Source organism: Rhamphochromis longiceps, linkage group LG4, assembly GCF_057381845.1.
Source record: "Rhamphochromis longiceps isolate RC_006_pf linkage group LG4, R_longiceps_female_GT1.1, whole genome shotgun sequence".
Taxonomy (NCBI): domain Eukaryota; kingdom Metazoa; phylum Chordata; class Actinopteri; order Cichliformes; family Cichlidae; genus Rhamphochromis; species Rhamphochromis longiceps.
Window position 1 is genome coordinate 14,626,562 of NC_140560.1, and position 25,468 is coordinate 14,652,029.

General features: G+C 46.4%; 1 protein-coding gene across 2 annotated transcripts in view; it reads left to right on the forward strand.

The window, feature by feature from the left end:
- The window catches only part of tnrc18 (trinucleotide repeat containing 18), a 45,600-nt gene that overhangs the window by 15,517 nt on the left and 4,615 nt on the right, over positions 1-25,468 (forward strand). Inside the window, exons 3-29 of one of the 2 annotated variants that reach the window (XM_085403443.1) lie at positions 290-430; positions 3,342-3,449; positions 3,881-5,656; positions 7,810-7,897; positions 8,664-8,893; positions 9,976-10,122; positions 10,708-10,892; positions 11,235-11,646; positions 11,849-12,826; positions 12,911-13,056; positions 13,139-13,272; positions 13,409-13,522; positions 13,630-13,810; positions 13,901-14,216; positions 14,863-15,075; positions 17,724-17,888; positions 18,331-18,785; positions 19,192-19,326; positions 19,939-20,080; positions 20,173-20,290; positions 20,962-21,037; positions 21,173-21,333; positions 21,560-21,672; positions 22,075-22,227; positions 22,837-24,596; positions 24,700-24,936; positions 25,096-25,170. In XM_085403443.1, coding sequence (XP_085259569.1) covers positions 290-430; positions 3,342-3,449; positions 3,881-5,656; positions 7,810-7,897; positions 8,664-8,893; positions 9,976-10,122; positions 10,708-10,892; positions 11,235-11,646; positions 11,849-12,826; positions 12,911-13,056; positions 13,139-13,272; positions 13,409-13,522; positions 13,630-13,810; positions 13,901-14,216; positions 14,863-15,075; positions 17,724-17,888; positions 18,331-18,785; positions 19,192-19,326; positions 19,939-20,080; positions 20,173-20,290; positions 20,962-21,037; positions 21,173-21,333; positions 21,560-21,672; positions 22,075-22,227; positions 22,837-24,596; positions 24,700-24,936; positions 25,096-25,170 — 8,759 coding nt within the window. Of the gene's footprint in view, positions 1-289; positions 431-3,341; positions 3,450-3,880; positions 5,657-7,809; positions 7,898-8,663; positions 8,894-9,975; positions 10,123-10,707; positions 10,893-11,234; positions 11,647-11,848; positions 12,827-12,910; positions 13,057-13,138; positions 13,273-13,408; positions 13,523-13,629; positions 13,811-13,900; positions 14,217-14,862; positions 15,076-17,723; positions 17,889-18,330; positions 18,786-19,191; positions 19,327-19,938; positions 20,081-20,172; positions 20,291-20,961; positions 21,038-21,172; positions 21,334-21,555; positions 21,673-22,074; positions 22,228-22,836; positions 24,597-24,699; positions 24,937-25,095; positions 25,171-25,468 lie in introns of both variants that reach the window. The other variant, XM_085403445.1, reaches the window with a different exon arrangement.

The window sequence follows — 25,468 nt, forward strand, 5'->3', positions numbered from 1 at the left end:
ACGATTGTGGCTTTCGGTTGGTGGTTACATTAACTTCCCTCCTTTCTGAGTGAAGTCTGTCTGTGGTCTGTCTTGTTGAAATGGAGTGCATGGCTACTCAGTAATAATGTGATTACAGCAGACTGCTCGGGCACAGTAGCATCAGCACATATTGATTTAGCTCCCCTCGCCCAAAAACACACACAGGAAGGAATGACATCACGTACAGAATAAAAAAACATTGACTGTTTGTGTTGTTTGGCCTCGCGGTTACAAGGGTGACTGACAGTCTTCGTTCTTTTTCCTATAGGCGATGCCTTCCCGGCAGGCTCCAGCCCCTTCCTGTCAGGCTATCCAGGCCCCTCCTCTCTGACCTCTGACCCTGCATACAGATCCGCAAATCCCAGCAGTCTGCAGATGGCTCAGCTGTGGGCATCGCATGCTCATGATGGTAAATCACCTACATTTGCATTTCTGTTTCTATCCTCCTTTTCTGTCCCAGTACATAATTCAAAGGCAGAGTGGCATCATATTTTCATGGCATTTTTCACAATCCTGTCCTGACCAATGCCCAGGAGGCCTGTTCCTCATTGCTTACTCCGCTGGGATCCTGTTCCATTTCTGTCTCACGGCTGGTAGCTCTGCTGCTGGCTCTGTCCTGAATGTGCCTTGGTTCCTCTGTCCTCGACCAGTCCTTTACTTTCGCCTGTCATCTGTTTCTGTAATCGGTCTTCCTCTCTCTTGTTCTTTTTTGAGCCTTCTGTCCAGTACGCACTTTGTCTCTGTCGGCGTCTCTCTAGTTCTCCTGCCCTACTTTTCATACACCATCCTGCCCGAACACACTTTTAGACACACAGAGGATTGTCTCCTTGGACTCCTCGTTTCCTTAACTTGCCTGTGACTTTCCTCAAGGCTTGTTCATTAAGTGATTGAATCTCGGTCCCCTCCTCATTCCCTTGTGTCCTTTTGCAACTCCTTATCAAATCTCACTGGAGTAGGTCAGATAGGGTAGAAAACAAACCCCACAGTGCATTTCAGCAAGGTAAGAGAAGGACAAATGGATTTCATTTAAGATGCCTTTTAAAAGTGATTGCGTTGCCTTGTGTGACACACGGCTTGCTCAGTGCTTTTCAAACATTGTAAATCAAATTATGTGGTTAGTTTATTTATTTTAAGACTTTAAGACTCTGCTTGTTTCCTTCTAATGGTCAAGTGTCATTTCCTATCCAAAACAAATGGGGGAAAAAAGCTGTTTTTACAGTAGACCTCTTGTGCTTTTCCTTTTTCCATATGCTATTACAGTAGTGGATGCTCACATTAAACATGGCCACAGTTTAAAATAATGAGGTTGGTGTATGTGCAAGTAATCCTTGTGGGTCAAAAGCTCAGGCTTTAGACTAAACACTGTATGATGTCAGTGAGAGTGGATATGAGAGCACTAATATGGGTAGTCTTAGAGGTGCCCAGTGTGCAAATGTGAGGTAAAATGGAGCTTGCTGGCTGTATGTGAAACTCTTCCTTCAGGGTTGTGATTAGATCTCCTGTGTGGGAATAGTGCCACTAATTGCTCATTGTAAATGTCTAATTATAAATCTAAATTTAAAAGATGTAACCTGTTTCACTTTATATTCAGCCAGAGAAGGAAATATAAAGGGTGGATAAACTTTGACATTTGACTTAGGTTTGACTGGATTTAAGGTTGAAGTCTCTAAAGCTAAAAAAGCTAAACCCCCTGCTTGGTGAAGAAGACTCCTGAACAGAATCCTTCACGGGCTAAGAGAGATTCCTAATACCTGGTGGCTGGCTTTGATAGCAGCTAAAGTTACTCTAAGCTGGAGACAATTCTGGGCAGCAGCTAAGAGGCAGACTTTGGATATGCCTGGGATGCACCGTACTGCTACAGCTGAACCACAAATCAAAGCTGTTAAAGATCAAGGCTAGCTGTTAACTGTGGTTAAAGGGAGCTTTGCAAGAAACCCATCCTGCATGCTGTTACCCTCATTCCATCATGCCTCTTATATTTCTGTCTCCCAGTGCCTTCTTCTAATGCTGACACCCCTTAACACCCACCTCCTCGGCTTCTCCGTTTCTGCATCTCAGAACGAGGGGAGACCCATTTATACCTCTGCGCTGCCGCCGTTGCTTTTGGGCTGGAATGGCAACTGCGTCTTTAATACTTCTTGGAATGGCTGGAGTGTGAGGACAAGGAATGCCTCACCCTCCTTTTTTTCTTCTTCTTTCTCCTCTGCTTATGGCCTAACGTGGTGACACCAGCCAGCTCAGTCCTAACACAGAAATCCAAACACAAACCTTTGTCTATATTAAGATCTGGTCTCTGAGAGCAGCAGTTGGCTGTCGGGAGACTCTTGCCCAGCAACCCAGGCTGACCCACAAACAGTGATTTGTGACATGAGGTCAGCTGTAAATGTTTTATAAAGAAAAAAAAGAAACTGAGTCACAATTGATAGTGTGGTTAAATCTCTTGGAGCTGAAGTTGATTATTTAATTCAGTGGACAAAAAGAAAACTGATCAGCCACTTAACTGAGTGTCCAAATAAATACACGCACGTGTAGTTGAATTTCACCCTCTCATGTGTACGTTCTGATTTCATTTTCTCTAAAAGTCAGCAGATATTAAAGGAATCACTTTGAAAAGTTGGAGCATTAGAAAACGAAGGTATCTCCAGTCCTTATGTCAGCTGATTACTGATTATAAGTTAAGTGGATAAAATTGTAGAAACTGCTCTCATTACACAGTAACTCAATCATTACAAGTTAAACAAACACCAGTTTAAACAGTCTGAAATGTTTAAACATCAAAGCAAGAGTCATTGAATGCATGACTAAGAGGAAGAAAGAATGATGTAATGATCTGAAATGCCTCCTTGTGATTTCCTCATACATGGTATTGCTTCAGACCAGCTGACTGTAACGTCTCAGAGTCCAGGGCGACAGTCCAAAACCCAAAGGTCTCAGATTTTACAATAAAATGACTGTAACTGTTAACGAATTATCAAACAGTCAAAGACTGATTATCTCCAGGTCAACTAATAGATTCAAAGTTGACTAATCAGAGCAGTCAGCATGTAAGTGTTGAGAAATTTCTACCTGATGGGTTAGAATGAGAATTTGGCCAATCATTGACCCTAAAAATCTTCATTGTAAAGAAGATAAATGCCATTACTGAACATTTAGCCGGTGCAAAGTGGAAGTGACACAACAGATAAATATCAGCATGAGTCAACAGGACTGACGTTCAGAGGATAAGCTAACAAAATTACCTTTTATATTTATACACTAATTAACTGAACTTTTCTGGTGTTTTCAGTATCATTTCTATAACCTGCATTCTGTGTCTTCAGGCTACCCCCCTCTTCCAAGCAGCCTGTACTCCAGCCCTTACCTGGGGCACCTGGGGCACCTTGAGCCTCCCTCGCTCTCCCAGCACCCTCTCTATGATTCTCATAAAGGTCAGTATCTGTCGCCGACAACATTTACAAAGACCAGTTGCCTGAATTTATTGTACATATTCTGCCTTATCCTGTGATACATCAGCAGCAGTAGGTTTTGTGCTAAACCTTTTTATTATAGTGTGAAAGCCTATTTAGTTGTGGGCCCTGGCCAGAAATACAACACCAGATTTAGCCCTGATTCCTTTGTCATTTTCACACTATAATGTATGTCTCTTCTGTCATTCGGCTGTTGCCGATCTACTATAAGCCTGTTGCATTGTTACGTTTTCTTGGCAAGTTGACACATAAATATTTATTATTATTTTTCACCTCTGCTTGAGTGCTGCAGGATGCTGCTGTACTCTGCCTTCATCATCTGTTTCATCATCTGTCAGCATGCTGTGTGGTTGTTTGTGTTGTCTGACTTGTGTGTTATGTTGTGTTTCTAGAGGGATATTACCTGCCATCCTCCCTGAGGCAGTCACCTCTCCACCCCCCGTCTGCTGCCTCCAATACCCCGTCCAGCTCCACACCCCCACAGAGGACATCCCGGGAAGGGGTGAGGGAAAGGTCTTATCGGGGAGAGAGGGATAGAGACAGGGAAAGGGAGCGGGAACGTTCAAGAGAGGAGCAGCGGCCGCAGAGCGTGGTGGACTTGACACAGGACGGGAGAGGTGAGGAGGACCGCAGGGTAGGCAGGGAACGGGAACGAGAGAAGGAAAAGGACCGGGACGCAGAAAGAGACAGAGATGGTTGGTCCTTCCATCTACACCAGCAAAAGTCACACTCCCAGCCTTCCACAGTGGAGCCCAGATCCAGGCTGTCATCTCCACAGACCTCCTTCCCTCCTGGTGGGGGTGGAGGAACAGGCAGGTTTCATGGACCAGAACCAGACAGAGGGAGTCGGGACGAGGATAGCGGCTCTCGACTCCACCATAACTCTAATGCGAATAACTCAAACCCTCATTCAGAGAGACATAGGAGGAATGACTCTGTAGCCACGTCAGCTGGAACCCTCCACATATCCTATGTCCTTCCTCCTGCTCTCCAGTCCTCAGCAGCTGGAGCACCCCACCTTTCCACAACCAGAGAGTCTGTCAGGGAGCAACGCATAAGCGCACCTACGTATGTGCCTTCTGTGGAGGTTTATGATGAGCAGCCGGGGCCGATCCAGATAGCATCACAAGCGCGCGACAACAAACACAGAGACAGAGAACGGGAGCGTGACAGAGACGTGGAGCATGAACGGGACAGAGAGAGGGAGAGCTACAGGTTTCATGAGAAGATCCTCATGGAGCATCCTCGGCTCTCCCACTCAGGCGATTTAAGCAATCAAAGAGAGGAAGGTTCTGTGATTTGTTCCAATGGTTCCGTTGGTAAACGAAGCCAGGACACATCCCTCTCCTCCATCCAATCAAGGTTCAGCCCAGAAACCAGGGACATCTCTAAACACTCAAACAGATTAGGCATAGAGCGATCTGCGGCAGAGCCCAAGTGGAATCCTATCAGTCCGGTGACCAAATACGCTACAAGTCACATGGCTGCTCTGGCAGCCCAACACACGCTTTCTTCTCCCCACAGCCAGCAGACACACACGCGAATGTCACAGTCCCCTCACACATCCCATCGACACAACAGCAACACACAATCGACCCACAGCCATTCCCCCCAAACACACTCCTCCCAGCACGGACACGGGCGTGCAAGCGAAGAGGGTAGTCAGAGACGCTACCTGGACCCATCGGCACTCTACCGACCAGGGGGTTCCAGCGGTGGAGAGCGTGGTGGGGGATTGGGTTCGGATTCTAAAGAGGTTTCGGCCATGCAGAGCCTGATCAAATACAGTGGAAACTTTGCTGCTGATGGCCCTGGTTCCTCCAGGAACATCACGGACGGCAGAGGGCCCTTTGGTGGATTGGGGAACATTGGGATGGAAATCGAGAGGGAAAAGGAGAGGGAGAAAGAGAGAGAGCGAGAAAGGGAGAGGGATAGGATAGCAGTTGGCTCCGGTGGTTCAGGAGCATTAAGGATGCCTCAGCTGAAGAGAGAACAGGAGCGACCCGACAGTGCCCGCTCCTTTGGTCGGGAAGGTGAGGGCGAGGTGCGCCACCCTCCGGTTGGGATTGCTGTTGCTGTGGCTCGGCAGAGAGACAGCGGGGCCACCAGTAAACAGACGAGTGGGAGCTCAGACACACAGAGACCCCTGCTGCAAACCGCTATTAAAGGTCAGTACTTCTTTGGTCTTCTTCAGCTAAAAACTCCTTTTTTTTTTCTTTTTTTCTTTTCCTGGTGACTGATAGACGTACAAATCTGAGTGCAAATTGCACTCAGTGTGGGTTTTAAAATACTTCCAGGAGTCACATTCACTGAACTGATAACACAATATTTTAAAGTTACTGGCAAGTTAAATCAAGCGTACTTAGAACATTGTTCAAATGTATTTGCTTGTGCTTGTGCTTTCAACTCTCCACTGTGGCTTCTCTCTGAATTGTTCTGCAGGGAACACAGATCCCTTCAGTTAAATGAACCAAGAGCAAATGATTCCTCATTTTGGTTTCTATGAATAATAGACGATTCATTTTCTCCCGCCTCAAAGTCATATTTCCTCAGCCCCCTGTTTGACACTGAGGTGTTCATGCGTGCAACATGATTTGAATGGTTAAAAACAACTCCCCCCCCCCACAATTTGACTAATTATGTCATAGGGTGTATTTTGTTGAATGGCTCTCTGCTGGCTGCATTGCAATTCCTGCCATATTACACTCCATTCTTGGACGTCAAGGTCATTCAGCTCCAGTGCTCCCGCTCCATCTCCTTGTTTCTGTTTCTTTCTCAGCACCGTGTGTCATTGAGCTCTTTCTATCTTCCCACAGCTCGGCCTCACTCTCTCTCTTGCTCTTTTCATTGAGTTGAATATCTCTCTGCCTCCCCACCCTTCTTTCCTTTCAGAAAAGGGTTTTGTAGAGGTACTCCCCCCTTGTCCCACCTCTGGGCCCTCTACTCTTTCTCCACTCGTTCCCCCCCTCTGCATTAAACATGTCATTACAGAGCGCAGCTAAAAGCTACAAACAAGCCTTGAATTACAATAAGACCATGGCTGCGTTGCTAAGCAATGGATCAGTCTTGAGTGACTGTGTGTATATTAGGAATTGTGTGTATTTATGAGCTACTGTAGATGCACATGCAGTGCATCCCTGTTTGCGATTGGAGGGGGGGGGGGAGTTAGTCATTTCCTTCCTTGAGCAGATTGATTTGCTAATAGCCTCAGTCCCTCATGCTAGGAGGAGCTCTAAATAAACAGCAGAAGAATTACACTGGAAATAGATGGATGTGTAAATGGAAGGAAGCACGAAGTGGTCTAATGATAGGAGAGACCATCTATCAATAGGTTGATGGACCGGAGGAGAAAAGTGTGTCAGGAAAGTAAGAAGAATATGAGACAGATGGAAGCACAGCAATGAGGAATGTGGGGGAAGAAGAGGGGGCACGCAGTATTTATCCCTGATACAGAAAGGATAGCATGTGGGGCCGGCTCCTTGTAACCTTGGTAACAGTGTAGAACCCTTTCCTGTGGAGCATGTCAGGGATTGTTAAAGTCTCTTGTCCTTTTATAGGCCACACACACACACACACACACACACACACACACACACACACACACACACACACACACACACACACACACTCTCTCTCATGACTGAAAGGTTTGGCACACATGTATAAAACCTTCTGCTGCTTGGGGACCCTCAGTCAGCGTTGATGAGATGGAAAAGGGTTAATGGGAGAGAGGAGGAGACCCTCATGTTTATTTTGGGTTGCCCGCTTGAGTGCTGCTCCCCTTCCTCCTCTTTTCTTCCTCCTCAGTCTTTTGCCGTTGGCTCTCATAGTAAGCAGGATGGGTTTAAGGCCCTGTGTATGCAGTAGTAAGGCAGCGATGGCAGGTTCACGTGTCTCCTGCGGCACTAGACTAATAATTGATGCGAGCTGGCAGCTGGAGTGAGAGCCGTCGCTCCATTTCTGTGTGTGTTTGTACAGTTTGTGTGCACACACACTCTGTTTGGAGAATGAAGCTTAACATAATGATTTTTTTTGTAGCCTCTCTGCTCATTATGACATGCTGTGCCACCTTTAGTCGCTGTCACCTTGTATTTTTCCCCTTCTGTTCTCTGTTGTCACCCATCGTGCTCAACTTTATAACCTGCCAGAGTTTCCTTTTTCATCCCTACTATAGACCAGAGAGATGTCCAATAGTAGAGTGCACTGTAGCAGGTAGCATAATATGGCTGTTATAGCCCATCATATTTTCTTCTATGGTGTAGTATCGAAGAAAATGTGATGATGAATCCTTTTCTCTCTTCCCGTCTTCCTGAATGTGTAGATGAAGAACGTGGAGAGGACCGTGCTCGCCACCACAATGACAGACTGCTGGCTGGCCGGCTCGAACGTGAGCAGGAGAAAGTGCTCAGGTGGGGAAGTAATTCAGCTATTGATTTTTTTTATTTTATTATTTTTTTTTATTGTTAGTAACCCAGTTACTCATTAGTCATGAATCATGTTTAAACAAGTCTATTGGGCCACCTGCAGGTCTCTTCTTTAAACAATATTAAATTAAAATCGTAGCCTGTATATAAAGGGTGGAAGAATCAACTGTGTCACCTGTTGCTTTGTGACTTAAACTCTGTGGTTTTCACCACTTTGTGAGTTTGGTGCTACATGTGACCATATTTGCAGTGCAGAGTTCAAACTTATGAGCAAGCTCAGCTAACGAGCTGTATCCCGAACAGTCGACACAGACTCCTGCTAATTCCTGTGAAGGAACAAATAAGGGACTAGAATTTTTACTCACCAAAACTGGAGCACAGATTTAATTCCAGTAAAAATGCTAGTGAAGAGGTCCAGTTCAGCCACTCAGATTCGCTGATACAGCACAGAGCAGGTAGCCAGTTTGCATCCACCTGTCTGTCAAAGAAGTCATGTTCCTGTTAATGCAAAATTTTAAGCCTGAACAAAATCAAAATCTTACTGTGTACCGTTGTTATGAACGTGGTTAAAAATGTTTATGTAGCACACTGTAAACTGGTTTCTTTCTGCTGTAAAGTCGAATGCATTATGGGAGTCCACTGGGATTGACTCTTTTGGAGCTGTCCTTGAAACTGAAGTTTTTGGCATTTCCACTCTGCCTTCATTTCTCAGGGGTTGTCCCTTTATTAAACGGATTTTGTTTCCTTTTAGAGAGTCCAAGGAACTTGCAGAGTTTACTCAGATGCACCCTGCCCCACTATCTAGCGGCTTGACACCCAGTATGATGACATCCAGCCTCATGACCCCAAACCTTGTGGTCACTGGAGGGGCCGCTCTGGCAGGGGCAGGACGATGGCCTCCTGACCCCTCAACTTTGACCTCTCACTCGTGGATACCCCGGTCTGGAGCTCCCCCAGTCTGGCTCTCTGGCTCTCCATACAGTATGTAGATGTGCTTTTGTCTCACACTTTAGATTTTTCCTCAAACCCCTCGTAACATCGTTGAGGAACTCAGTTGTGTAACTGGCGATTTTAATAATTTTGTGCTTTATGTCAAGAGAAAAGTCAACAAAAGCTGAAATAATGAATCTTTTATTCAAGCTGCAGAAAATTAATAAAGACACATTGTTGATTGTGCTGCTTTTATTTTGACTGTTGTTTCAACATTTATTTATTTAGAGTAAACAATTATTTAACGGATTATTTGGAAGTAATCATACAGAAAGCCCTAGTTTACTTATTGTTTGCATTAAAAACAAAGTGGTAAACACATGTTACGTGTGTTACAGTCGCTTTGTTTGATGGAAACCTTACATGTTGGAGTTTTAAATAAGCTCCTTGAGCACTGAAGGAGACACCCAGATGTGGGACAGATAGCACAGCACGCCGTTAAAGGAATTAGCGGTTTTAACTCTGTATGCTTTTGCACTTTCAGAATCATTTCTATCTTACTGTCTGTCAGCGTTATAACACCTGGTGCTAAACGTAGAGCACACATGCTTTGTCTAGCTTTTCACACGTGGCTTTTCCTGATTGGTGTTGTCTGTCCGTCGAGCGGTTCAATCAGCAGCAGCCCCGTTGAGTCAAGTGCCGCAGACATTCCTGGTCTCTCCAGGACATTCCAGACCTCCTTCTTCCAACGCACACTGTCCAGAAATAACAGCACAGAGATGCAAACTCACTCACTCACGTGTATGCTTGCATAAGCATGTAAGGTTTAAAAACATGCAACACTGAGACACATGGTCATGCAAAGCTCCCAAAGGGCCTTCTCTGTCTAGACACGGAGGACAAAAAACCCCCAAAAACAAAATACTCTCTCAAGCAGCTAAATTCAGTGCACGCTCCCACATGTGATTCCATTATGCTTTCACTGCAAGTATAAATACTGAATGAAGAATAGCACTGGGTAAATGTTGGATTCAGTTTGGCTTCTGTTGACTTTCTCTTCTTTTCATCTGACGTTTTTCGCACTTCTGCCTCCATTTTTTTTCACCCTTTTATTCTCCCCCCCTCCTATTCAGGCCTGGGTCCCTCTTCACTCCACCAGACCCTCCCCCCAGGCTACCCACCCTCTCTGCCAGGCTCGATGCCCCCTCCCTACCAGTTTGCCAGAGATCCGCAGTCTGGACAGCTAATCGTCATCCAATCCGAACACCTGCCACACTATGGTAGGAAAGCTGTTGTCTTTGTAAAAGTGTCAGTGCAAGTTGGCTTCCGCCTTGCTCGAGCGAAAACAAAGGAGTACCACTTTTATACAGATAGATGTTACTGTTTGTACTTTCTGTAAACAAATGAAAATGGAAAATCACTCATGTTTCTCTGGCTTCATTTTATAAATTGCCATCAGCTGAGGCTATTCTTTGACCATAAGCCACCCTAAACCCTGTATCTGTGATCCTGTAGCAGTGCATTGTACTTCTTTTCCCCTTGTACATACTCAACTCAGTTTCAGTCGTTTTCCTTTACAGTTGAGTAACACCTAATGTGCATGGGGTAGTTATAGCAATGCAACAAGGCAACAGTTTTTATATTAAAACTACATCAGCTGGTTTCCTCAGTGCCCAAAAGCTACAAAAAGGACGTGGAGTATCACAGTAGTAAACAAACCCAAGTTCCAATAATTCTTTATCAAATTAAGAATATCCAAAAAAATCTTTTTGTAAGTGGGGAAAAAACTGCTTTGTAAAAAGCAGAAACTTTGAATGGACATTTAATTTTACTTTCTCCTCATGGCTCTGGCTGCTGTTCTGCAGGTGGTGATGTACTGGAGCGTGGAGCCCCAGTGTGGTCGGGTGTGTACGGTACAACCAGCACTTTGCAGCATGCGGCCCAGCTGCAGCTCCTCTCTCAGCAGCAAATCCTCCGACAACACGAGCTACTCATGATTCAGCAGCACACAGCGCAGGTCCTGGAGCTACAGAGGAATGCACAGATAGCTGTGAGTGAACTTTGTGCTGTTAAGCACCTTCATGTCAACAAACACCATATTTAAAGACATTTCCATGAATATTACACATTGTACAATCCAGCTGTATGTAGACATAAAGGCATAAACACAGCAAAACAATATTAGATTGGCTTGCAGTAGGGTTTTAGTTCCCTGCTTTGATTGCGCTTCCAAAAAGTAAAGATCAGTAAACAGCCATATCCTGCAGCTGCAAAAGAATACAGCCAGGAAAGTCTAAACAAAGCACATCCCACAATTCATATCCTGAGTCTGTCACATCATACACACACGGTGCGTGCGTCTGTCAGAAATATCTCCTCTCCTGTGTTGTAGGAGCGCCTAAAGGCCAGTGAGCACCGGCCAGAGATGGAAGACAAAGCAGACAAGCGTAACACTGACTCAAAGCCCAGACCCTCCTCAATTTCATCCCCGTCTCCCTCACCGGTGCTGCATCCCCGCAAACCTCCTCCTTCCTCTCGATCTCCAACCCCGTCGACATCGTCCCTAACCCCGCTGCCTCGGCTCCCCTCTCCAGTGATCACACTGAAGTCAGAGGAAGGTGGGCAGAGAGTACTGTCTCCGCCGAAGCCCCTGCCTCACCCGCCTTCACCCCGTTCAGCGTCTCCCCCCCCTTCCTCGCCACGGCGGCCTAAACAAGAGATGTCTGAAGAGGGGGAGGTGGGACAGAGGGAACAGAGAGAGGGGCAGAAACCGACCTCTGCACCCTTTCAAAGCATGTACGCCGGTGAGTCTGGAGCAACCTAACAAGTGTATAATGCAGCCATCTTTGCTTTTCATCATCATGTCAGCTAGAGTGGATACATAAGACTTTTATTTCACGGTAGTCCAAACATAAAGTGTCTTAAGCAATGAATTAATCAGACCTACCTCCTGATATCAGACAAATTTGCAGTTCTAACTTATATTTTTGTTTGCCTTTGTGACAGATCTCCCTCCAGGTTATCCTTACCAGTCCATCACGGCCCCATTTGGCTCACCTTTTCCTCCTTATCACATCCCAACACCCACAGGGGAAAATGCAGAAGCTGTCCCACCCCGTCGTGTCTGCTCTCCTGCTTTAGCTGCCCCTTTGCCCTCAGCCCATCTCCATTCAAGGCTTTTGGACACAGATATCATGCCTCAAAAGCTAGAGCAGTCAAAGTCGGCATCTTTCCTCAAACAGGAACCTGATGTGGAGCAGGGAAAGCTTGACATAACACCAGAGCCACTCGGACCTCTTCAGCAAAGCTGTAGTCCTGCCCAAGTCACCCAGGACAATGAAGACGACAGGGAACCCCCGAAGCCACAGCCTCAACCGTTACCTCTGCATGTCCCTAGTCCTCCACCACAACGAGCCAGAGGGCTGGAAATCAGGGAGGAAGAGAAGGAAGAAGGTCAAATCAAAATAGAAGTTTCAGCTTACTCATGTCTGACAGCATATTCTGAGCCTCCTACACTCACAGAAGCTGAACCTAAATCCAAGGTCATAAAGGATCCAGACCAAACACATTATGCAGAGTGCATCAGCACAGATTCAGACAGACAAGAACTGTCTCAGACATGTGCATCACTAGATCAAACCACCAGCGCTTCATGTGAACAGGAACAGCCAGACAGTCCAGTCATCTTGGATGCTCCGAGTCCAAAAGAAAGTCTGGTTGATCCTCCTCTCTATCCACTTCCTGCCCCTACCTCTCCACTTCCACTTGTCATCAGTTCAGAAGATCCCATGGCAGGGATGCTCGCCTTATTGACAGCTAGTGAGATCGTCCATCCTCTATCCATCACCCCACCTGCCCCAACACTCATACCACAGATTGAAAGCTGCAGCACTGCAGGACCTATGGAGATGGTGGCGCTGGAGGGGATGGCCCTGCTTAGCCAAATGGCTCAGCAAGAGTTAGAAAACAGCCATAAGGAGCAAGGTAAGCAGTTTCTAACAGATGTAATAAACAGCTATTTATATTTATGAACTCCTCTAATTTTAGTTTTTTCTGCATCCCATCCAGATGTGACATTAGAGGGTCTAGACTGTCTTCTTGAAGCAAGCAAACAAATCCTTCTGGAGGCCATAGAGAAACAATCCCACATTGATCTGCCCAGAACGCTGGACCCCAACAAGAAGTACAGCTGGCGGCAGAGGAAAGAGGAGCCGGTAAGATCAAGAAACGTGTGGCCCACAATTGAAAATGAGCCGGTTTAGGAAATGTTTCTCACCTCGTTGCCTCTCTTTGCAGCTGTACAGTAAACTGCCTCTGGATGTGTTGGACACAATGGAAGTGGAACTCCGTGTCCGCTTGGCTGAGCTGCAGAAGACTTATAAAGAGAAGCAGAGAGAGCTCAGCAAGCTCCAGAGACGCAGAGACAAGCGGTAATTTTTTTTTAACACTGCTTGCACACTTGCTGTAAGAGTCACTACTACGCGAAATAATCACAAAAGTGCGAAAAATGCTTCCATGCCTCCACTCCTGGACTAACACACGCTTAAAATTGTTTTGTTGTGTCAGTGAGCGCCAGCTGCAGGAAGATGAGAGGCGCAGTCTGACCAGACGGGGTAGGGGGCGACCTAGAAAGAGGAAACACTTGGCCACACCTACCAAACTGGACAGCAGGCCTGGAAAGTGAGTGAACCCACAAATGTAATCTGCTGCTGGCTTTTGCCGTTTGTTCTCCTTTATGCATGCTTTTCTATATGCATATTCAGCAAAGGTGGATATTTCTGTCCCAGGGTGGGTAGGGCGGTGCAATACTCGGAGGATTCTGAAGCAGGGGAAGGACAAAGGAAGAAGTTCCGGGTGTCCAGAGAAGAAGAGGAGACAGAGGCAGGAAGTGGAGGCTTGAAAGTGAAAAAGAAGAAAAAGAAGAAGAGCTGGAATGACACGGAGCCATCTACCAGTCATCCGCTGGAGGTAGGCTACCTGGAAGTGTATTTTTTTTGGCAGTAGGGTAATGAGACTGGTCTCGTATAATTAATGATGAGTCTATGGTGATGGTCTTAGGTGCTAAAGGCAAAGCGCGGCCTCCTATGTGAGCAGGAGCAGCTGGCGTCAGACCTCGACAGAGCGCTCTCTCTCTCGCAGCTCGGCTCTCTCGGCGCATCACGCAAATTCACCTCCAGCACGAAATCGGAGAAGTCGAAGAGCAAGTCTGTGGAAAGTCGACTCAAGGAGAGAGGAATCCACTCCTCGGTCAAAGCAGGAAAACACAAGATGGCTTCCGAGGCTTCTGCTTCAGACGCTGCCCGGAAAGTGAAAGGTCAGAAGAAGACAGCTTTGTTCTCTCCCATGAGATCAGAGCTCAGCAGCTGCTCTAACAGTGAGTACCTGGAGACAAAAAGTAGCTTCATGTGTCTTTTCCCCAACTGTCAACACAGCCTGAGTTATAGAGTGACCTACTTTTAGCTAATGCTGATACAGTGTCACCTTTTATATAATTCATGGTTAGACTTGGAAAATTAAAAGTGCAGCACATACTCATGTTTTATGCCACTTACGTCATTTTACATTTGTCAGTCACTGGCTTCAGCACACAGAAAAGTGCTGTAGAGATGGGAGTTGGGTCTGAAGTGGTGGGAATTAGATTTGCATGTGCAAGACTTCCACAGATAAAGTGCATCAGAACCACTGAGAGCAATTTAAAGGTGCACATGTGGATCAGTTTCTGGGTGACCTGCTTGGTCACTCACTAATCTTGTCTTTTTTTGTCTGGCAATGATTTGCTTTCTTGCATTTTCCCCCATTTTCTTGACACATGCTCGTTGGTTAGATGGTGTAGAAAGTTAGATTATCTGCGGCTGACTAGTTCCAGATATGCTGGGCTTTGCTGCATTAGTTTAGAAAATAAAACATTAATCTCTGTGAGGCTGTGATATTGAAACCAAGCGGAAACTCTCTTTGTGTCTGAGTCTTTGTTTCCATCCTCATGACCTCATGAATGATTAACCGCACTCTCTCCACACCAGACTCCGATTCAGAGGAGCACACTTCTGCTCGAGGGGGCTGGCCCCCTCTCTCAGGGACGCGCTCCCACGGCAGCCTGCCCAGGAAGAGGCGGTCTACTTCATCGCCGACATCCCTGCTATCCAGTGAGAAATCTCTGAAGAAGAAACACAAGCACTTATCCCTACTGCTGGAGGAAGCGGGCCTCAGCTCCTCTGACGACTCCTTCGACCAAGGTTACTGACCAAATCTTAGAGCTATTCGCCGCTTGCTGTCGAGTCAGACATCACTGTGTCTTAGAGCTTGTGTCTTAGTTTGGTCTTCACTAAGGCAGCTTTTTTTGGGTTTTTTTTATTAAGACTGTGCTTTTGCTTGACGATCTCTACCTCTCTCGCTGCTGGCCTCTCTGCAGAGTTGCCATATTTTTTTAAAACAAATGTTTACTTATTTCTACGGTGTTTTTTAATGCCTGGATTGCAAACTGTTTTGTAGCATTTGTACATTGAACATTTTGTGAATTGTGAATTTTTCGCCCCCTCATAAAATTGTATTGCAGTTTGACATCTATAAGCTTTATTAAAGGTGTTGATTTGATTGCTACAGAATGCAAAGCGCCGTGGTCCTTGTGTCTGCTTCATCTGTCTGTCCGTCTCTGTCAGTACGTCCAGCTGCCCAAGTGCACCTCACACATCCTTTGAAGTGCTTTGTTCGTCAAATATCCCTGTGGATAGCTGGAAAATGGCTGTTCTGCTTAAGGGTTCACACTTGGAAAGCTAGAAGATGAATTCAGAGCACACAGAGCCCAGTCTGTTTGGACAGATAATTTCCTTGCTGCGCTTTTAAACGGTCATAAAATAGATGTGTAATGCTAGTGTTAGTTGTCGTGCTTCACTTTTGTTTTTAGACTAACGCTTCTTGAGCATGTGGCCTGGTGTTTGACGTTTTTGGGGGAAAAATGACCCAAGAGTGATTTTGGGATATTTGGACAATAGAGCTCCTCCTGTGTGTCTACTAAACCTTCAAATAACCCTTTTCCCTTTACGTTGCTGTCTCCGACACCTTGCTCTGTCCTCTCACCTTTGACCCCCACCCCCATCCCCTTCCTGCCCTACTCATGATGCTTTTAAGTGTCTCAGCCTGTTCCATGTGCTTGTGCTGCTGCTACTGCGACATTACAGAAGCTTGGCGAGGACTAGCGCAGCCTTGAGCCTACACTACCGCGCCATGGCCATTCTGCGCTGTGGCTAAAGCTTTGCTTAAGCTATACTGGGCTAAGGCCAGGCTACGTTACGGCTAGGCTCTCGCCGCTGCGCTGCCCTGCCCCACCCTGTCTGAGGCCACACCCCTGTCACCTGCTCTGTAAGTAGGATGTGCCCCTCCCTCAATTTTATTATTGACTAACATGGACTATGCTGAAATTGAAATGCCTACAGAGAATATTAACTTTTTGGGGGGGAGGGGTTTGTTTTTTTTTTAGTTTTTTTTTTTTTTATTGTTCACACAATTTGGAGCTCTAGCGGTAGCCATGGTTACCCCCACCTACCAAGTTAATGTCTACTGATGGCTTGTAAAAGTTTAAAGAGACACATTTGGTGTTGGTTTGGAACAGAGGATATAACCATGGATAATTAAACCACATAAGGGGCCTCACAGGGCTGTCCTCTCAGTGCCTGCTTGTCCTAACGTCTGTCTGCTACTGTTAACGCACCGTGGATTCACAGTACAACATGTGCACCAGATTTGGTTCCTAAAAGTAACTGTTAGAGCCTCGAAACAAGTCTTTAAATGTTTTCATTCTTGTCTCGAGCTGCAGTGAAAGTAAACTGTACAATTAATTGGGGTTAAAGCCTTAAAACCCTGCAGTGACCGGCAGGTATGCTCCAGGGAAACCTGACAGCACAGTCACCTCTGATTCTTCTTAGAACTGAGGCTTTGAACACAAAAATCCAGAACCACTTGATTTTCAGCCTAGTGATGAGTTTCCTTTCCCTAACATTTTTTTTTATAGTTCTGTGCTTTAGCATCACTTAAATCCCAAAGTTATAGCCTTTTAATAATTTTACAGCTCTTAAATGTACTGTGTATCCACCCTCCATGTTAACACTAACCCCCTCTGTTCATGAACTGCTAACTGCCAGCTACATGCAGCTAACAGCCACTATGCTACACTCTGAGTGTGTGTGTCTCTTTGTGTGCTCTTCTGGCTTGCCAGAGGAGGAGGAGCAGCTTTTATTTTATTTCCATGATGTTTTTGAGTGTTTTTATTTTTCCAATAATAAATAATATCCCAGTCAGCTCACGCGGGTCTTACTGACTTTGTGGGGACCTTAATCTGTTTCACCACTTACATTATGGGGACATAACTACTTAATGGGACCTCATGATGCAATGAATACATTTGAAAGTAAAGTGATGTTTTCAGGATAGGTTTAGGTTGGGATTAGGTTCAGGCAAGCTACAGCTAAGGTTATACGAGATTTCCAGTGTAAGTCAATATAACGTCCTCTGAAATCAGCTGTGGTGTGTGTGTGTGTGTGTGTGTGTGTGTGTGGGGCTCAGATGCATGTTTATGGTTGATTTTTCTTGCTGTTGCTTTCTCGTGCAGCTTTACATAAAGGCGGGCTGCGGCAGTTCAGACAGTGGATCTCCTCTCTCTCCACTGTTGTTTCTCTCCCGCCTACACGTGTGTGTGTGTTTATGTGTACTTGTGTAGACACATAGTTAAAGATCCGGGCTGCTGCAATAGCGGTGTTATTTCTTTTGTTAATTAGCCCTCTCTGTGGTGCACTCTCTCTGCAACAGTAGGAAGCGATCTGACCTTTGGTCCAGACCTCCTGCCGTGAACACATTTGTCTCTGAGCTGGAAATCTTTTCTCTGATGCAGAAACCTCCGAGGACGAGGAAGAGTCGGATTCAGACAACGACCCCGGTTGTGAGGAGAGCGGGCTGGGTCTGCTGGCCAGGTTTGCGGCGAGTGCGCTCCCTGTCAGCTCGGCCTCTTTGAGCCTCCACCACGACAGCAAACACTGCAGCAGGCAAAGCACTCTGGGTAAAAGATCTTACACACAAATGAGCTGTGAACTGATGTGCCTTCTCTCTCCTTTTGTTTTAATGCAGACAGACCCGGTTCACTCTGCTTAAACTGATTTCACACATTCCCCCGATGGCCTTTAACTCTATTGTGGTTTTTTTGTGGTTGAGCAGATTCACCACCTGAGCATTCGTTCAGGATTTTCTTATTGATTGAAAGTTAAATTTTAATTCATTTCTAATTGTCACAGCAAGGGTGTGTGTAACGATTCACCCTTGAATTATGTATTAGTTTCAAACTGATCAATACTCCTATTCACAGAGTTATTGATTTCAGGCAATCTACCACTTCAGTTCGTTAATGACTGGATGTTTATGGGAGGAGTCTAGTTTTATGCATGTGCGAGAGATACATAGGAAGAGTTTTTACCATCATATGACCCTCTCCTCACCTCCTACAGGTTCAACAGAGTGCGAGTGGTCAGACTCTGGCTCGGACGTGCGGTTAAGGAAGTTCCCTTCTCTGCTGCACGGAAAACGCTCCGCCCCCGAGCTCCCCCTTTTGCCACCAGCGACCCGCCGCGTTGACCAGAGTAGCCCCACCAAGCGAGACGAGGCGCTGCAAGTCAAACGCAAACCTCTGCCCAAATTACGCCCTACGCCTCGCTCACCCCGGAGATTTAGTTTAGACCTCGCCAGCAGCTCTGGGTTCGGAGGTTTCAGCGAGGATGAGGGCTGGAACCGCCGACGCAGCGAGAGGATTTTTCTCCACGATGCCACGGTTTCAGCCTCCACCCCTTCCACCAGTCAGAGCTCCTCGTCCTCCTCCACCAGCTCAGCCCCACCGCTCACACCGAAGGCCGTCTCCAGACCGAAGCCCACTCAGCCCAGCAGAGACGGGAAAGACGTGGTGAAAGTATGTCAAGAAGTCACTGAGCTGTTACCGGCTCAGACTGAATAGCAAAATCACACCTTTTCCCCCTCTCTTCTCACTCCACATCTTTTCTACTATCTTTTCGCCCCCTTGTTCAGACTCCTGCTCCCTCGCATCCTTTTTTCTATTGCAATGTTTGCTAGTGTGTGTGTTTAGGAGTGTATGTCAGAGTGCCAGCAGGGTTTCCTTTACTTCAGTCATTGCAGCACTCCCCTGCTGTCTGTGGCGTGTTGCTGACAAGAAAGGACGACTGCAGGCGGCTTGGATGCACCCCTCCCCTCCGTGTGTGTGTGTGTGTGTGTGTGTGTACACAATGTGATTCTGCCCAACAGAGCCTCGGTGACATAATTTATTCATATGCATGTTTTTAACTGTGTTGTAAAAACAGAAAAAGAAGCTGAAGGACTCTCCTCTGCCTGTGAGCCCGTCCACTCTGTGCAGTCCAGTCACAGACAGCCCTGCACCGCTGAGCCTCAGCCTGGCACGTAAGAGTCAACCAAAACCCAAGACCAAAGCCAGAGAGGTCAGTATGATGATAAATTTGCTGCAAAGATGCAAACTTAATTATGCTGACAAGGACAAAGCCAGATCTTTAAAGTTATTGGACCTAATAGTGCAAAAGGTACTTTGAGGCTTGGCGTGTGTGTGTGTGTGTGTGTGTGTGTGTGTGTGTGTGTGTGTGTGTGTGTGTGTGTGTGTACAGTATCAAAAGGTCTTCAGAAACAAACTAATAGCTTGTGTTGGATTTAACACTTTTGTTTTGTTACTGAGGGGAAAGAGTAAACCTAATTGTGTGATTTCTGCCAAAGTGTTGTATTTCTCACCATCTGCCGCCAGACAAAACTTGAGTTTGCCTTGGAAAAGGAAGCAGAAGTGTGTGCAGGGCTCTTTGTGCTGGTGGAGATCGTTTATTCGACAGCATAAGTGTTGTAATATGCTACTGTTTGTGTGTGAAAAGTTCATTTGTGGTGTGTCAGCCTGGTGATTTGGTGGAGTGCCACAAGTCAACATTAAGTAGAAAAGCCACTGTGTCGCAGGGGGAATCACTCTTGTTCCACAATAATTTGATTGTAAGGAAAATAACATCATCACGGTTTTTTGGGAATCTAATCAAATCTGCTTGTTTGTGTTGCAGCCTTCCAGGGGTGCGGTGAGCCGGCTGATGGAGAGCATGGCGGCAGACGAAGACTTCGAACACAACCAAGACAGCAGCTTCAGCGAGGACGAACTCCTCCCAGCACGAAGCAGCAGTGTGTCAGAGAGTGCCTCGACTCCCGGTCAGTGCCCGCAGACTCGAACCTCAGATTGTCACACATGCTAAAATGATAGCATGTATATTTATTACTGTTTGGGGTGGTGTTGTGTTCAGCTCCAGTGCAGTGTGTGCTAGATAAGGACTCTCTGGTGGACGGACTCAGAGTATTGATCCCGATGGACGACCAGCTACTGTACGCAGGACATGTGAACACTGTACACTCCCCTGACATGTGAGTACGCATTAGCAGACTTGTAAGTAGAGGGAAAAACATGTGACACGTTTGAACACCTTCTTAGCTTAGCATAAAAGTTTGAAGCGAGCTTTCTCAGTAAAAGTTGTAAACACAAGAAAAGCCTAAAAGTTCATGCTGTCCATCACGTTTTCCAAAGTCGTCCAGTGGCCCGAATTGGGATCTTTACCAGGCCAATTTTTGCCCTCAGGCCTTATGTTTGACAGCCCCTGCTTTAACCACACACATGCATTCACACAAACATGGAAAAAGGAAAACATTAAACATGACATTTCACTGATGAGTTTTTGACCCACTCCCACTGTCGACATGAAATTTCACATCTGTGTTAATTTGGATCCTGTATGGTTATGTTAGACAGATATTTTTGACCCTGTGGTTGTTCTTGCTACAAATAAGTACCACCAAAACCACATTTTGCCACAATGACACTCACACAAAGTGAAAACAATAGTAAAGAGAGTGGGTTCCTCTATCTGCTACACTTCAAGCTCTATCAAGATATGGCCTAAGCTCTGGTTCTGACAAAGAGACCACTCACACTACCAAGAACGCTGCTGTGGCTCAGGAGACTGTCTGACAGTGTTGTTTAAAGCAATGACCCTTGCTCGATGACCCCAAGCTTTTGACCAACTCCCCTTTTCCCACAGATACAGTGTGGTGGTGGAGGGGGAGCGAGGAAACCGACCGCACATCTACTGCTTGGAACAACTACTCCAGGAGGCTGTGAGTATCTATGTGAAATATGTGAGGTGTAAAGAGTAGCAAAAATAAAAGTATTGTGTTCATATGCAAAGGGAAGTATGAAATAGTTTGATGCTTTAGCTTGTCATATAAGAGTTCCTACTTCTGTGTGTACAGATCATTGATGTGAAGCCTCCATCCGTGCGCTATCTCCCTGAGGGCACCCGCATCGCTGCCTACTGGAGCCAGCAGTACCGCTGTCTTTACCCCGGCACTGTTGTCAACGGTGCGACAAGAGCACAAACAGCCACCACTTCAATGATAGGATTCATAAGCAAGTTACATTGTTGCCAGCAGCACAAACAAATGCAAACGATCTTAGCAGAGCTGCACTTTCATTGTAGGGATGTTACTGTCTTGGAGATTGTAAAGGAAACGTAACTGGTCTGGATTCTGTTCTTGACTTCAGATCGAAACATGCTACATCAGCCCTTTTTAATCTAATCTAACCAGATACAATCGTTCCTGCTGACCTGCGCATTTTCGTTTCTTCCAAACAGGAAGTTCAGACATCGATGAGAATGACGATCTCATCACGGTGGAGTTTGACGATGGCGACACGGGCCGCATCCCTCTCTCACACATCAGACTGCTGCCGCCAGACTACAAGATCCACTGTGAGCACGAAATATGCACACAACACAGTGTGAAAGGTTTAGCACCAGAGACACTCAGATTAGTCTTGGAGAATGAGAAGGGGGAGTAAAGGGGAGCAGTGAGAAAAACGGGGACCATGAAGCACATTGCTCCCTAAAAAAACTGAACATATTTAATGATCACTGAGTCCTAATCCCCGTGTTTCTCTTTGGGAACTTGTAATAAGCAAGGTGCTTCCAACACTTCCTGAGGGGATGAAGACAGTAGAGTGTATGCTCATACATAACAGTATCCTAAACATCTTAGCCCAGTTTGCACATTGCAGACAACCAACATGAGCCCCCAGCCCCCTGAAATCTCCTGCATTCATTATTAAAAGTGTGAAAAGCACAAACTTTAAACCCTTGTCTTCTTCTGTAAAGGTGCCGAACCATCCCCGGCTCTGCTCGTGGCCAGCTGTTCCAGGAGGAGGGTCCGCAAATGCAGCAAAGAGGGTAAAGAGGCGGGAGCAAAGCCAGAGGAGACCACACCCAAGATCAAGGGAAAACCTGGTCGCAAACCCAAACCCAAACCAGGTGAGCCAAACAAAGTACTAATACCATCACATTGTCTCGAACTCCTCAACTTTCTGCTTTACTCTGATAGAAAACTTTTATTCCCAAAGCTGAATGTCTCTGCGTACATTTTTACATGCTTGAGACTTTTTGTTTATCAGAGATAATAACAGAAACACTTCTGTGTGGTTTCTTTCTGCATTTATGAGAGAGGCCACTTTCGATGAGTCACGTTTTTAAAACAACAGAACCAGCAAAAATAGCTTGAGGTTCAGAAGTGTCAGACATCTCTAGTTTGACCATGTGTGTCATCTCTGATGTCAGTTTAATGAATTTACTCAAACTGCTGCTGTGCTGTTCTGTGAAGCTAGCAGCCCGTAGCTTTAACTGTAATAAAAAGCACACCGCTTGTCCGATTTGCTGACGCTGCCACGTTTTGACTGGGTAAGCAGTTCTTAGATGTAATATTTTCATTTTAGAAACGTTTGCTTGCTGATCTGTCTACTCTGCTCAGCATGACGAGCTGCAGACCACAAAAGTCACGAAGCCACACAATGGAAATGTCAGCAAATGCGGAGTAAAGCAGGAAATAAAATTACATTTGTATTGTTTTTCCTCTTTTCCCCACAGAGAGCTCCATGAACTCAGACGGTCGGGAGAAAGCTGATCCTCCACCTTCCTCCACCCAGCCAGTTGAAAGACCCCAGGCTCCAGCCAAGCCCGCCCAGGAGCGACCCTCCTCTGTCCAGAAACCAGCTCAGGAGAAACCCCGCCCTGCATCCCGGCCAACACTGGGAACCCAAACAAAACCAGGCCGAAAGAGCTCCGCTACATCCCCAACAAGCAGCCCTACGCTTTCCAGTCCAGTGCCCAGGAAGAGCAGTCCGGCGCAGCCTCCAGCTTCTAAAGCAGCTCGTTCTCTCCCTCCCTCGCTCTACCCCTCCACCTACGGTAAGGTCCTGACTGTGGATCTGTACAGCGAGCCAAACCTCAGCTCGTACAACAGCCAGCGCAGAGAGAGGGAGAATAACAGCAATGTCAGTCCTACTGCAAACAGGCCAATGTCTAGGCCCAGTATAACTGCTTCGTCTACTGCATCCAAGCCTGCTGCGTCATCCACACCCAGACCTACTTCTAGTTCCTCGCCTAAAACCAAACCCTCCTCAGACCATCACAGCAGCTCTAGACCCAGCCTAAGCTCGGGACTCATGCCCAGCCCCATTTCTAGGCTGTCAGCAGGCAAAACCAGCTCTTCTCTGACTCCCAGACCTTCATCATCATCTTCAATATCGTCATCCTCGGCTCCCAGACCTAAAATCAAGATGCCGTCCGACCAGCTGTCGTCCAGGCCGAGCTCCATCTCCAGGCCCAAGACCAGCTCTGGGCAGGGTGATGTGAGGCGGAAGTCTCTCTCCGCAGAGCCCCTCGTGAAGCTTGACCACGAAGGAGTCACCTCCCCTAAAACTAAGAAGACGAAGGCTCTGATGTTGCTGGAAGGTCGTGAAGTTAGGCGAGACCACACCCCCATTAGCACAGCCACAGCCAATCAAAAGCTACTAAAGCCTAAAGTGAGAGCTCCGGGTAGTGAGACTGGTGTGCCAGACAAGGACTCAACCTACAAAGCTCCAATGATGGCTAAGGAGAAGGCAGACAGTCGTGGAGGTAGAGGACAGGAGGTGGACACAAGAGAGGAGAAAGGTAAAAAGGAGGAGAAAAAGGAGGTGGAGAAGAGGGAGGGAAGAAAGATGAAAGAGGAATCTCAGAGCAGCAGCAGCTCAGACTCGGAGGAAGAAGGAGAGAAAGGGAAAATCAAGAAGAAGAAGAAGAAATGCACCTCAAGCTGCTCTTCATCGTCTTCATCCTGCTCTGGTTCTTCCTCATCTTCTTCCTCATCGTCATCTTCATCATCATCTTCGTCGACTGACGACGACTCCTGCAGCTCAGATGAAGAGAGGACTCCTACACCTCCACCAGCCTCAGTCCAGAAGCCTCCAGAACAAGATAAACCTAAAGAAGAAGCAAAAGAAGAAGAAGAGGAGGAAGAGGAGGTGAAGAAAGAGGTTGAGGTGAAAATGGAGGAGGAAGAACTGTCTCCACCACCGCAGTCTCCCTCCCCTTCAACCTCTCCAACAGCTGCTGCTCCTGCTCCCTCTAAACCGGCTAAGCCAGCCACCGGAAAGGGCTCCGGACAAAGGGGTCGTCCTCCAAAACCAAAGCCCAGTGGAGGAGAGGGGAAAGCGGGGAGGCCAAAGAGGAGAGAGGGGGTCCACCTTCCCACGACTAAGGAGCTGGCTAAACGTCAGAGGCTTCCAAGTGTGGAGAACAGGCCCAAAATTTCAGCTTTCCTTCCTGCACGACAGCTCTGGAAGTGGTTTGGGAAACCCACTCAGGTGAGGAGAAAAATCTTTTTCTATCATGTAGGAAAAAAATTAATGAAATGTAGATATCGCTCTTTTCACTCTGTGACCAACATGTCCTTTGTGGCCCCTCCAGAGACGCGGTATGAAGGGCAAGGCAAAGAAGCTCTTCTACAAAGCCATTGTGCGTGGCAGAGAAATGATCCGCATCGGGGACTGTGCAGTGTTCCTGTCCGCCGGCCGCCCCAACCTGCCCTTCATCGGTCGCATCCAGAGCATGTGGGAGTCCTGGGGCAGCAACATGGTGGTCAGGGTCAACTGGTTCTATCATCCAGAGGAGACGAACCCCGGCAAGAAACTCACAGACAAGAAGGTAGAAGTTTGTGCTCAACACTGATCAAAGGTTTATAAAGAAAGACAGCGTTAATGTACTACACTTTTTTTCTTTTTTATATAGAGGTTTATAAAAATGTGTAAGTGTTTGAGGAGCTTCCAGCTTTGTGTCCTAAGTGTAAGATTGCTTCCTCTGCAGAACTGGGATCAGATATGCGGTCAGTCTTTACCAGCAGCTCTGCACTCTTCCATCCAGAGGAAAGACTTTATGGAGGTGAGGAAAAGTTTTATCTCTGAACTTCAGACTTCATATTCTACTGCTGCTTATTCCAGTATGGGCAAACTGACAAAGTGTACTTAAATGGATTCACAACCAGGAAAAATACAACTGAATACAGCCATAAATAATCCTGTTGGTTGGAAAAGGAAAACTTCATACAGTGTTCTTTCTTATTTGTAATAAAATAACTTTCTATAAAAAAAAAATTCACTACTATTTGGTCTTGCTACGTGTTTTGCATGCTAGTCTTGAGCCACTGCCGATCTGTATTAGCCAGAACACAATGTTTAAC